This window comes from Columba livia, chromosome 3 (assembly GCF_036013475.1).
Source record: "Columba livia isolate bColLiv1 breed racing homer chromosome 3, bColLiv1.pat.W.v2, whole genome shotgun sequence".
NCBI classification, from domain to species: domain Eukaryota; kingdom Metazoa; phylum Chordata; class Aves; order Columbiformes; family Columbidae; genus Columba; species Columba livia.
Genome location: NC_088604.1, coordinates 19,534,815 through 19,548,913, shown reverse-complemented (window position 1 = coordinate 19,548,913; position 14,099 = coordinate 19,534,815). Strand labels below are relative to the sequence as shown.

At 36.2% G+C, this 14,099-nt stretch overlaps 1 protein-coding gene across 3 annotated transcripts in view; it reads left to right on the top strand.

Annotated features, from left to right (window-relative positions):
- Positions 1 to 14,099, top strand: part of TRAPPC12 (trafficking protein particle complex subunit 12) — a 49,509-nt gene that overhangs the window by 13,891 nt on the left and 21,519 nt on the right. For all 3 annotated transcript variants that reach the window (XM_065055969.1, XM_065055968.1, XM_065055967.1), the window contains exons 5-6: positions 227 to 365; positions 11,973 to 12,085. In XM_065055969.1, coding sequence (XP_064912041.1) covers positions 227 to 365; positions 11,973 to 12,085 — 252 coding nt within the window. The remainder of the gene's footprint in view (positions 1 to 226; positions 366 to 11,972; positions 12,086 to 14,099) is intronic.

Here is a 14,099-nt window from a genome sequence, read left to right as displayed (position 1 = left end):
ACTTAAAGCATCAGTCCTGTGTGCTTTGTTTTAATGATCATATGAAAATATTCTGTTAAAGAGCATGTAAATATAAATCCTGATTCTTATCAGTAAGTAACATAGAAACTCTTTACTCAGCTTTATCAGAAACAATTAGAAAGTTGAAATTGTATTTGGATGTGGCTGTGACTGAAGCTGATAACAGACCTGGTCTTTTCCTTTTTTAATATGTATTGATTTTTAGCTGTGGTTTGTGAGACTGGCACTGCTGGTAAAACTGAATCTATTCCAAAATGCAGAAATGGAATTTGAACCATTTGGGAATTTAGACCAGCCTGATCTTTATTATGAGTATTACCCTCATGTATACCCCGGACGAAAAGGTAAGATACTTGATTTATAAAATGCTTTTTATTTTTGTCATTTTTACTAGTCATTATAAAACAGTGATTTCAGGTTTTTTTAATCCTAAAGCATCAGCGAAATTTGGATTATTTCTTTTCTTTTATTTTTCCCCCCACAGAAGAACATGATTAACTACTGTGTTAAAGTGTTGTTTGCCTTATGGAGGTAGCGATAAGGAATATCAATAAGGGGTAAAACTATTCCATCACAATTTAGGTAGGCAGTGTATTCCATGATGATGATACAGCATTGATTTGAAAGAGGAATGTTTTGGCACAAGTAAATATAATAAAGCAGTTTAGTTCTAGGGTATTGAAATTTTAAAAAACCCAAACTTTAAGTTCATTTTAGCCAAAAACAGGCTATGAAAGGTGATGAGTTTGTGGAAACAGAATCTATAAGCTTTTCCTCTTCTTCAGTTCATCCAGGTACTATCAATATACTATTTTTAATGCTCACAAGTCCATGCACATGTGCTAATGCAGGTATTATTTCCTTGGATTTCCCGATTTCTAGGATTATTAAAAAAAGAGATAATTTTTTATTATTTTCTTTACTAAAAATCAACAATGCACACACTAAAACTGCTTAAATGTAATATTATTTGCTTAGTAATTGTAACTAAATAAAAAGTAGTAATTTACTATGTATCCCATACACCACCAGTTTCAATTCTTTGTTTATAAGAGTTTATAAATGCACTACTTTGCACTACTCCCAGTAGTTCTACTACCCAGGATATACAATAACAGAATGCCCTGAGTTGGAAGGGATCCACAAGGATCATTGAGTCCAGCTCCTGTCCCTGCACATGACAACCCCACAGTTCACACCATGTGTCTGAGGGTGTTGTCCAGTCTCTTCCTGAACACTGTCAGGCTTGGGGCTGTGACACCTCCCTGGGGAGCCTGTTCCAGGTCTCTACCACCCTCCAGGAGTCTGAATTTGAGAAACTGCTGTTTTCAAGAGCGATTTTACTCTTGTTCAGGCTATTTTGAAATTTAATTTTTTCAGTTATTTAGAAATAAATAACTCTCTGATACAAATGTAAAGTTGAGTGATCTTACTGTTCTTTGACTTTCATATTTGAAGTACAATGTATAATAAAATGCTTGCAAGTAACAGTTATAATATGCAGCTCCTCTCTTTGAAAAAATATAGTGCATTTTGCATAAGATGCTGGTAGTCTCAATTAGGAGGGATGTAAAGATACAGAGATGATGATGTCTCTGAGGAAGAGAAGCTGGTGTCAAGCAAATTTAGGATCTTTTGCAGAAGATTTTTTTCATCTGTTTAGTGATGCAAGGATCAGGTGTAGCCCAGCAAAGCCAATGTGGACTGTCTAGAACAAATCCCCATGACCTTACTCATGCTTCAGGCAATCACAGGCAAAAATTTCATGGTTTGCCTTGAATATATTCAGTGCACTGGGAAGGAACTGTGTTATTTTTAACAGTGGGGGTTTTGGTCATCAGATTGGACAGTTCTTTGGATCTGGTTGTATTTTGGCAACTTTGCACATAATGCAGTGCTGCACAGGAGAAGTCATCTTCCCCAGGCTGTATGTGTGTTTCCACATCTTTTTCAGTATTAAAAATAAGTTATTTTGCCTAAGATAATCCTTGCAGGTCATGTCAGCTTTTGAGGTGTTTCAGTCCTCGTGCCAGAGGGCATAACAGGTCTGGAGAGTCTGGCCAGCTGTCGCAGACACCTGTGACTGAACCGTCTTTACAGCAGCCACACAACCATTGCAGCTCCTTCATACGAGTTCTCAAGGGATCTGTGGTAAAAAGATGAGCATATGGAAAATATTCTGTTTCACTATTACATGCCTCAGTTTATTTTTAACAACTGATCATACCAACTGGGACCATAATCTGATCATCAGTAAAGAAAATCACGGTTGAATGGAGCTGACCTGCTGGTTGTAGATATTTAATGTTAATACAATGTGATGAAGATGTGGGAAAAGTTATCAAATCTTCCTTACATGGTTGTGAGGAAAGAGAGAGACGTTATTTGCAGGGATGTAGGAGAGAACAAGCAATTCTCTTCTGGCTAGCATTACACTACATGGTGCTGGATTATGGATAAAGAAATGTAGTATACATGCATCGTTAACCAGCTAATTTAAATAATAAAGTAGATATAAATCACTCATGCTTTGATTGGAATGTATGAGTATGAACCCACAATCCACTGCTACTTGGTAATTTTATGTATCATTTTGTGGTGTAACAAGCATAAAAGGAGGAGTTTTGTTTCAACAAGTTAGTTTTGATTCATGGTATATAAATGGAGTAAGCACTTAAAAATCAATTTAAGAAATGAGAGTATAGATATAAATAATGTACACATTAATTGTAATACAAATAACATTTTGCATCATTTCTTTGTATTCAAAATATTCATAATAAGAAATGTGATAAATTAGAAAGTTTTCTGTGTTTTCTATGTTTGAAGTCGGGGAAGCTTATATACCTGAGCTTCTTACAGTGGTGATGATAGTCCCTCATGCATTAATCTCTTAGAAATATACCTCAGAGCATTTAAATTCCAAGTAAATGTATGAGGAGTGGAAGATATTTTTTCCATTAATTTAACTTAACATGGGCAATATGATCCTCTTAATTTTCCTCTTTCCCTTCTGGCAATGCTACTAATCTCTGTTTTGTGCTGAGGTTTTGTATGGCATTTGCAGCCATGCTGTGTATGGATCCCATTACTGTTGTCTTCACCATGGTGGTAAGATCTCATCTTTCTGAACCTTCCTCCCCTGGTTTCCGCAGTCCCCTCCGGTCACCTCCATGGCCTGTCGGTGTGCACCAGTGGGGGGATCTGCTGGGATCCTGGGGTCAGTCAGGGGAGTTGCTTAAGTCACTCTTTGGTCATTTGTGTTTGATGCGGGGCAGAGAGCAAAGCATTCTTATCTTCTAGTAAAATGTTAAAATTATTCAGTTATGGATTTATTTGTTCTAAATTAATCTCCAGACAGAAGCCAAAAAGTCCAATTTTATATATAATTTTTTTGGTTTGTAATAGGTACTTAGGTCAGGAACTCTGTTCCAGGTTGCTTCCTGCACATCTCCATTGTACTCTGTGGGGTATATAAAGCTGAGTTTTTGTCATCCTTCTCATGACTAAAGAATTTCAGGGCTTTTTTTGGGGAGGATAGGGGGTGTCTTTATATTTACACAGTCTGACCCACTTCTGTTCACATCATTTGTTTCTGTGTTCCTCATGTTCCTTATAAACTCTCTCGTGTGGTAGATCGGCTAACCTGAGATATCCTTTCCATTTGTAATGCCCATGTGTTTCTGGAAGAGTTGGAGCCAACAATTAAAATAGAACATTAAAATGCCATTTCATTCTTTTTATGAGATAATTTGGTCTTGTTTCTGGTTAATAGACCAGTACATTGCAGAAAACTTAATGCTACCAAAATCAGTGTTCTAAAGCTTCAATAATTGAGAATAATTTATTTTGAATCATGAAGGAAAAAACACCCAGATTTGTGCGCAAGTGAAAAAAGGCCTTTTATTCCCCTGACCAGAGGTTTATATATGTAGGGGTGTTTCTTCTACTTTGCTCTTTCCATTATCCTTGTGATGACACAGCATCATCTGTATTCCTCTAACATGAAATCTGTCTTGTGTTGTCTGGTGCAAAATGCCTAAATAAGGAACATATGTTTAAATACTTAGTTGTATCTGCTCTAGAAACCAATTTAATTCATACTGTACACCTTCCCATGAACTCTGTTGCTAATTCTAGCATCAGGTTTTTCAGTGTGGCTGTGTTGCAACCATAGGTGGTATATGTGAGTATGTGCTGCAATATTCTGGCACTTTCAGGTGGATAGTGACAGTTTTTTAAAAAATAATTATAAATATAATGTATATATTTCTCTCCAAGTAGTGTGTCTAGACATCACACCTATTGCTTTAGCACGTTACACTAGGTCTACGTTACTTTATGACTTTACTGATATCCACTGTAGTTAGAAGTTTTAGCAGAAGTACATGAAAAAATTGATACAAAAATAATTGGCTGTGTGAGTTTTCATTTTTAATGTGTCCTTCTTTACTCAAGGAGCGCTCTTAATTTGTTTTATATGCAGTTTTGAAATTCAGATCTCCATAAAGGAATCCTATCATACGTGGTCTCGAACTGTCACTCAAACCCATGCTCTAAACAAGTTTTCAGTGCTGATGTCTAAGGTGAAATGTAATAATAATAATTATTGCATTTAATAAGCTTATAAAATAGCAAAAGACATAATAGGAAACTTGTCATATGCATGTTGATGCAGAGACGCTGCTCTTACTGTGAGGATAATCAGCCAGAATTCAGCTGTGATGGCCACAGAAGGCATTTTTCAGACAGGGGGCTGTGATGCAGCGGACTGTGCGCAGTGCAAGGTCAGCCTGCCTGGTCCCAAGCTTGGTCCTGCTGCTCAGTGTCACTCTGTGCCGTAAGAAAGGACAGGCGTGGATCGCAGAAATTACCTCCAATGCACTTTCACAGTAAACCTAGTGATTCCCTTACAGTGACATTTGGCCATTTTGAGTTTACTGTTTTCCTTTTTTCTTTTCTCCTACTTGTCCATGCCAGTGGGAGGCAGCCTTGCTGAAGCTTCTTTTCCTTTTTTCTCAGCATGGTTTTGGATGATGCTATAAAATAAATGCCTTTTTTTTCCCATTGTCATCCACTTTTGGTTAGTGAGAGAACTGTAGCAGAATGGGAGGTGGTGTGAGGAAAAAATTAAAAAAATAAAATAAATTTTAAAAATAGTTTTCTCATATGTTATCACAAATACTGCTGTGCCTGAACTTACAGTCCCACCTCAGACTGGTTCAGTCCTGGCAGTTTCTCAGAAGAGTTCTTCGTTCAAGCTCATGTTGGGCAGTAGAAAACATATTAAAGCCTCTAGAGGAACTGGTTTGCCAATTATTTTATTTACAGTACTGTGTACATCTCTCTGTTGTCTCTTTAAATTCGCTGTTCTGTTGCTTCAGAGCTACCATCTACCTATGAAATCAGATAATATGACTTGAATAAATACCATTCAACTGTTGTGGTGCCAGTTGGCTATTCAGAGTAGTCAGACTTGCAAACACAATTTTTTCTAAAATAACAGATATTTTAGTGAAGAAATGTATTTATAATTTAAAGAGGGTAGAGTGCTGCTGAAGTATTTAATTGTGCTTTCTTTGCCAAGGCCACGTGGTCTCATAGACAGTACTAGTTTTACACAGTATTTCTTTAAAAAGCGAGAAAGTAACTTATTTCTAAATTCTACCTTACTACACTTACCAGTAGGTAAGATTTATGGTGATCTCTTTGCGGTAGGGCAACTGTTGCAGGTTTTTTCTGCGTTCTTTGTCTTATGTTTTCCTTGCTTCAGTGCAAATAACTCCAGGTTACTGAAAAAGTACTTTTGAAAACTTTCAAAATCAAATGCTCATTCAGAATTCTTAGGTCATGTGCGATTAAATTGTGTAGTATATGGAAACAGGCAATTTCAGGTACAATTTTCAAAACATTTTCTTCCAATGACTACAAACATTTGGGCTCCTATCTCTTCTTCAGTCTTTCTGGAATGAAAGTACCAAAAGCTTGGAAGCTGGTCTGTTGAATCTGGATTTTTAAGTGTACTTTTAATTGACGGTGAGACTAGGATTCAAAATTACTACAACATCACTCTTAAAAATCTCCTTATCAATTATACAAATATGCTATTGTAGAAGTATGTAAAAGTGTGTGTGAGCATAAAAATGCAAGGACATACATATTTCGGTGCCTACATATGCATAAAGCAGAATGTCATTCTGAAACTGAATTTTCTGTAGCTCTTTTACCCAATGAAGAAAGGGTTTGTTTTTTATTGCCATAAGATCCCACTTTCTACTATCAACAAATGATAATTTGCCCTACTATTACTTTTTGGTATTTAAGATTTGTTGAATAAGCTGTAGAAGGCAGATCAGAAAGCCTTCCTGGTTACCTATTTTGCGACAAGAAAATACAGAGATAAAATAGGTGGCCATTGGAATACTCTCTTTTTTCCTACTCTAAAAAGGCTGCAGAGGAGGGCTGCAGTTCGAATTTAATTGACATGAGGTGATGTTTCCTCTTACGACAGTTATGAAAATGTGCAGCTGTTCATAAATAAATAGAAATTGAAATCTGTGGTCTTAGAAAGTTTTACCTGATCTTACTATTTATTCCATCTGTTCCTATGCTTTTGGAGTATCCATTTTCCTTTCAGCAGACCTTTTTTCACTTTTTAGTTTTGCCTTTTGTATCATATTTGTATATCAATGAGATTAATTCATTCTAAAGTGACAATCAAAAATCATATTATTTGAAAATGATTCTCTACTGAATTTAAAAGTGAGAGCTGAGAAAATAAGTGTTAAACCATTTTTCCATTATGAACTTTTAATAGATAAAATTATTATGGAACCTGTAAAGAGGAGCAACAGAGGTCAACTGCAAAACATCAAGCTAGAATAAGACTTATTTAACTTAAAAATAAAATTTTAATACATAGCAGTAATTGTATGGTATTGTCTTTTGTTGAAATCGTCTAAGCTTAGTTGACGTGGTTTTGCTGTGTAAGAGGGTTTTACTTTAGAAATCAGCCCTTCACTGCTTTTCAGTAAACATTTTAATTACACGATATGCTGCTTGTTTTAAATATTTCCTTGACGTGTTGCCTTGTTAAATTCAGTACTGAGTGAGATATAATAGAGGACATCGGTTTGATTCCAAATAATTTTGCAAAAGGCGGTACGTGCCCGAATCCAGTGTTCATATACAATTCTCTCATCCCTGCTGGGATATCGCAGGAATAGATATGCACAGTCATATAGGAACCTATTACAAAGAAGTATGTGTTGTGCTGTGTCCCTCAAACATGTGGCCTAATCATAAGCAAGGAGGTGAAACCTTTCAGACAATATAATGTCATTCTTAATCTAACAAGCACATGTATGACTGTTACAGCTTAGCATTAATGTAGTCAATCTTACTTTCTTGTTTTGTTTTTTCCCCAATGTAACTCTGTTTATTGAGGCAAGCATAGGTTTATCCCTGCTCTTAATCTGCTTTCTAATTAAATTTTGTACTCTGAATTCTACAAACTGCCTTTCAGAGTTTGGTAACACTGTTATTACTGATCTACTAGAGTCATCAACAAATGTCATTTACATCTTCCCAGCTGTTTTCTTGTTAACCTAGACAATGTAAAATGAAAATTACAGTGTTTTCTAAAATCTCAGACACACCTTTTTTACATCTCAACCCTTTTTCATTTGTCACCGTTTTAATATAAAAATGTTAGGGAATGCTTACCAAAAGGTTCAACTTCTGTGTCTTGCAAGACAGAGTGGAAGCTCTGGTTTTGTAGATTTGTGTGGAGTTTCCTTTTCTGTCATGTGTTTTTTAACAGGAATGGGCTCCTCCACACTGTTGTTCTTTCAGCAGAAAAAGGCTCAATGAGGAGCCTTTGATGCAACATGATACGGTGACATTGTAGAACAACAAATCCATGTCCTGTTGTTTAAACCAAAGTTCTTGGTGAGTTCTTGGTGAGCTCAGAGTTAACTGTTCCAAGTCAGCACTTTCTGTGATTCTCTTATTTTTGGCTTTTTACCTTTTTATCAGTGAACTGATGTGGCTTTGATGAAGATTCACGAGAGTCATATTAGAATTTGCCTTTGCCTTTTCCATCTCCTCCTCACCCCATGAAGCTCTGCTGGGCTGCATTTCAAACCCATCACGGTCCTGGTGTTCTCTTCCATGGGTCGCACAAGATTCCCCTTGCTGATTCCTGCGAGAACAAAGGTTCATAACCACCCACCCTGTGAAAAGATTTTTAGTAATTTGCTGTCGCTTCTCTCAGGCTCTTACTTGACATTTTTGTTTCAGAGAAGTTCAAAGGTGATTGTTCCATTTTCTTAGTTTAAGAAAATAGCAAATTCAGATTTTGGATGCTGGAGACAATGTGGTAGCAGTGTACTTTGGGGAAGGGAGTGTTGTCAGTTTTTACACAACTGTTAACCAAGAGTTACAGAATTGTTTTGTTGAGCAGATCTCTTCACGTGCATTTTGTATCACTGCAATGTATTTCTTCTTGAGAAGTGAATGTAAATTGTATTAGCACTTTTATATAATAGCACTCATTGAAAGCTTTACCAAATCTAAAGTAAATTTATCGTCATTTTTTATAACCAGAAAATCCATTTATTAATTTAGGAACTCAGATATATTTTCCATACCTTGTATCATTTAACTGAGAGACAGGCGCGTACTTACTTGGAGACAGGAATGTATCTGGGAAAACATACTTAACCAAAAATCTCAGAGTTTCTTTTTTGTAAACAGAGTATTTAAAGAATAAGTTTGGATGAGTGACTTGGATAAGCAGGTTTTTTATGAGCAATTTGCTCATCTGATTTGACTTGAAGTTACAAAATACTGTTTACATGGAGTGGTAAGACTGCCTTGCCAGTGGTAAAAGATCATTTGTTTTCTGTTTTCCCCAGTTACCACATTTGTCTGAAAGCACGTGTACAGTTTTTTACTTTCTTAAAACAAAAAATAAAAATCTCCTATTCAGAAGAATTACAGGGAAAGTGATGAAGAGGACAGAAACGGTTGGTGTTTCTGACGTTTCAAATAAAGTTAGCAGCCTGTTTAATAAGCAGTAAGTAACACAGATTCTCTGGACAGATTTGCTGGATGCTCACAGTAAAATTTCTGGCAGGATACTAGTCATGTCATGACTTTCAAATAGAAAGAGAAGAAACAGATGCTAGAGTTTGAGATCTTCCTGTGTGAAACAGCAATATAAACTGGTTTGAAAAGTCATTACAGTGAGTACCCTTATGCTGTTGGCCAGAAACTTCTGCCTCTGTTTGAGAGACCTGTCATCACACTTGATGTACCTGCTGAGGAGAACACTGGAATGCTTTTTGGTCACATGCTCTGAAGGAAATACTAAGTGGTTGAGAAAAAATAGATTAATAAAGTACATTTCAAATACAGTTCTGAATGCCTATTACAACTGAGGTCTTAGTTGTGATAGGAAATAAATCAGATTGTTATGGAGTCTAAGTTGGCCTGGAGTCACATTCATCATTCTGACATCCTCTGACACCACTTCTGATGATGTAAATTGGTAATGGGTTATTCCTTCCCCTCGCATGGATCATAATAGTGCAGCTTCATTCAGTAAGATATAAGATCAATACTTTACAAAATATGCCATGCTACAAAGTGTTTTACAATACATTATATAAATTTTATAAAAATGGATAATGTGAGACATTTCATCTGTGCTCCATTAAATATCCGTCTGTCCTTATGTTGAGCTGTTTTGTTACCAGTTCAGTTTTTCTATATGAGTATTTATCGAGTTGACCTTCTGCCACATTTTACAGGAGACTGTTACGATACAAACTTGTTCAGAGTTGAAAATGCTGAACACAGTCATTAACCAAAAATATTGCTAAACCTTTAGATTCCTTTTGGTTTATGTCTTGGATTTTTCAGAGCTTTACTGATGAACCAATTTTTTCTATTTTATACCTTTGCCTCAGAAGTCCTAGTGAATGCAGCAGTAGGTGCATGGTTCATGTATTAGCAGTAAAGTAGGACTACTTTGTCCAAAAGGACAGTCCCAAACTATCTGTTTTTAGGCACTGCTTTTCTTAGCAGGATTACTGTTGGGTGGTGGAGTTAGAACCGGGTCACCAGAGGGGTGGTAGAGACAGAACCAGCCACAGGTCACGTTTTTTTCTTTAGGTTTCCAATGCAGGTTCTTAAGCTCGCAACATGTCTACAAAGCAATTTTTCTGTGTACTGGCATGGAATTTACTCTTCAATTATTTTTGCCTTTCTTTTCATTGTTGTTCAGCCCACATGTGATCTCATGTCATGCTAAGTACTAGTCAGAGTACATATATAAAATATTTAACATCTTTTGTTACAGGTTGAAGAACCTTCTCTTAATAGACTTTCAAAGACTGTTTTGTTTTCTTAATCTCCATTCCACGTTCATGAAACTCATGTGTACATCCGTTATGGGAACAGAGCAGTCATGGAAGCCATGGGGAATATTTAGCACTGGTAAAAGAGAATTTATGTAGACGTAAGTGGCTTACTCTGAAGGTCATTAATTAGTGAGTTTTGTGATTAAAGTTTCGTCAACCTTTAAAAAGATGTCTAGAGGCAGTGACTCATTGTATATAGCATTTAACTCTTTGACATAAAATCCTGTTAAGAACAGGTGCAAAAATCTTTCTAAAAAGCTCCTGAGTCCTATTTTTGAGAAAAGGTGAGGCAAGCAGTGACTGGAGAGAAAATCCCCTTAGGGTATGTCTAAAGTAAGAAAATATTTTATATTAAAATATTAGAATTGTAGCATAATATTTTGTGAGGCTATTTCCCCATTATACTATCTCTGCTTTCTTTTTAATAATAGTATTTAGTTTATGTTCAGTATTGTCTGTGTGTCAGGATATGCAGTTATCGGAAAGCAAGACATTGCACACACTAGGAGTCCCTAAAGCCCCTGAAACTGCCCTTCAAGTCACCCAAGATGCTCATGAACTTAAGAGGGCTGGGTCTTTGGTAAATATTATAATAATAATGAAGATAAAAGTAAATAATTTGAAAAGAAAGAAATTTGGTTTTCTCCCCAAATATTCCTTAAAATTCTTTCCCTATTCTTTGATTATTTCAGTAAACCAGAAAATACACAACATACACCATCTTTATGAAGGTCAGTCTCACAGTATAGAGTAATTTAGTAACTGTCTGTGGAAGAGTGAACATAAATGAAGTAAAACTCAGACTAAAGTCATCTTTGGAGCAATGGAATGGTCTCTGCTCAGCATCATGGACTCAGACCTTTGTACAAGCATATGGATATTAATAGAAAGAAGAAACAAAAAAGTCCCAGAGGACTTCATGTATTTTTTTTCTTTTCACTCATGTTGATTTTCCGGTTTGGTTTTTCTTCTGTACTATAGGGGCCCTTGATATTGGTTTTATTTGGAAAAAGATTACATGAAGTGGTTTTGCATGTGCTGGTTATATAACTTCTTCACAAGGATGCTTTTAAGGCCAATAATTTAATCTTCTTTTTTCTGCATTGATTGTAAAATATGCATAAATATTAAATGTTAGGAGTAGTGATGTATGTGCAACTTGAGTAAATTTCTGGTTTTTTAATCCTTCATTTTAATTAGTTTATAAAAATCTTTAATGAAACATTGGTACTTCCATGCACAGCTTGGTTTTGAAAATTTGAATTAGCTGCACCTTTTCCTTGCCTTCTTGATTATGGTTACATATATGTTTACCTGTTTAAAACATTTTACAATACATTGCATGTTACAGCTGAGAAAAAGTTTGCTTATTTTGTCATCTTTCACATCTTTTCTTAGGAGACAGATATGAAGGTAAAAAGGACTTCGTGTTATATACGCTAATGAGAAATACCTTGTGAAATGTCGACAAATCACAAACTGAACATTATAGCAAACACACTTAAAAAAATTAATTGTTTCTAGGTTCCATGGTTCCTTTCTCCATGCGGATTTTACATGCTGAACTTCCTCAGTACCTCGGCAGTCCTCAGGAATCACTGGACAGACTGCATAGCATGAAGATAATCTGCGCCAAGGTAACACCTTCTCTGTACGCTAACATTTCTGATGTAAGGAATACATTTTATTGTCCTTATAAAGAATACTAAGTTTAATTGATGACTTTTTTTAGTCCATCTTGATATAAATAAGGAGCTCACTAATGGAAGCAATTAAATTCCTCTTCCATTTTAGGGTACGTCCTCCTCTGTGGTAGCTCTTACTAAAAGGAGTAAAACAGTAGACAGAGTACTTCTCTTGCTGTTGTGCTTTTGCCAGACAAGACACAGAGGGCAGCAAGTCTCCCTTTGCTTCTGACAGGTTCCACTGGATGCAGTGGCCAGTGAAGGCCATTGTCTGTGCTGATGGGTACTCCCTTCTAAAGTACAGTACACAGAAAACTGCAGCCGAACAAATAAAATATACCATCTTTCTCAAGGGAATATTTCTGATTAGTTATTCTAGGCACCTCTTTGCAGATTACTTCATTTGTTTGCATTCAATTAAATACCTTGTCTTTTGGAGCAAATCAAAGACAACTGTAGAAAGAAGAGTGTGAAAAAGGACAGCTCGTAAAGATAAATATGTATGTAAAGTTGTCAATTGGTGATAATTTAACCACTTGAAGTCAGGGTTGGCTGACAAAAAGCATCCGTTAGATATATGTTTTAATTTTTTGTGCAGAATGCTAATAGTCTAATAATCTTGATGTCACCTGGATTGTTCAAGAATAAAGTGTGTAATACATATGAAAACCCATGGCATAACCAGGAAACTAACATAAAGGATGTACACTCATTAGTCTTAATATTTGTATATGACACTTGGGAACCATTTGGTTTATAACAGAATTAATTGGGGAGCTTTCAACCAAAAGCCTCTAGTGTTTTACTTCCCTGTTTTAAAAGTGGAAAAATAATCTTTGGTCATCTGTATTTACAGAAGGGCGTAGGAATAGTCATTATCCAAATGAGATGATCTTGGAGTCATAAAAGCAGAAAGACAGAAAAGACCTATTAGCTCACCTAGTGTGTCTCTCTGCAACACAAGGTTGTTTTCCAGTTTTTAATGAGCTGGCCTACAGAGCTGAGGCCACATCCCCTGGGAGGCTATTCCAGACTAATGCTAAAGCATTCTTATCATTAGAAAATTTGTCCTTCTGTTTTGTTTCTCTTCCTTAATGTAATTGTGGGTTTTTTTTTTCCTATCTGATGCCTCCTTTTAACCTGCTAAATTCCCTCTTGCTTTTTGTTGTATGCATTCTACAGACGATTGTCAACTATGGACTAGCCATTTAATTTAAATATCTAACCATATTTATTTGTTATGATTTTGCTAACTCAGTCTCTTCAGCCCCATCTCCTTACATATTTCTGGTACCTGAAGCAGGATGGGAGGTTGAGTGCAAAAACATCATTTTCATTTCTTGTGTATAGGCAATAATATTTTTACCTTTTCCAGTGTTCCTGCGAATTTGTAATGAAGATCTGGTTGGATATTTTACATCTCTGTCTATGGGTACAGCATTTGGGAGAGGGAATCTGTAGTGCCAAATGCCTATTATAGCTTGGGGGAGGAATCCAGTGAAATTGTTCCTGTCCCTGTTTTATTGCTAGTCTTCCCAACATGAATTGCCTCAACAAGCTGTTGTCCTTGTAAGTCCACCTTGAAATAGATGGTCTCCAAACAGCCAAGCAGTAAGAGTAACAATAGTAATTTAAATCAGAAAAGGGCTTGTTCTTTTCAAATATTAATTTAAAAACATAGGCGTGATTGCTTTAGTGCTCATAATGCTGAGGACACGCTAATAAATGCTTATCTGGAGACCAAAATGTGAAAAGAACAACAGTCAGGCTTAAAGTGAACTCCTCCCATGTTCATATACGTAAGCTCCCCAGCTGATTGGGGGAGAGCTCCTGGAAATGCCCACATCCCATAGTGCAGCGTATTTCACTTTTTAACCCTAATCCTTCAAGTGGCAGAGCTGTACGGGGCTCTTCTAACACATAGGTGGATCAGTGGCAAGTGGATTAACAGTCTTGCTCCTTAGAA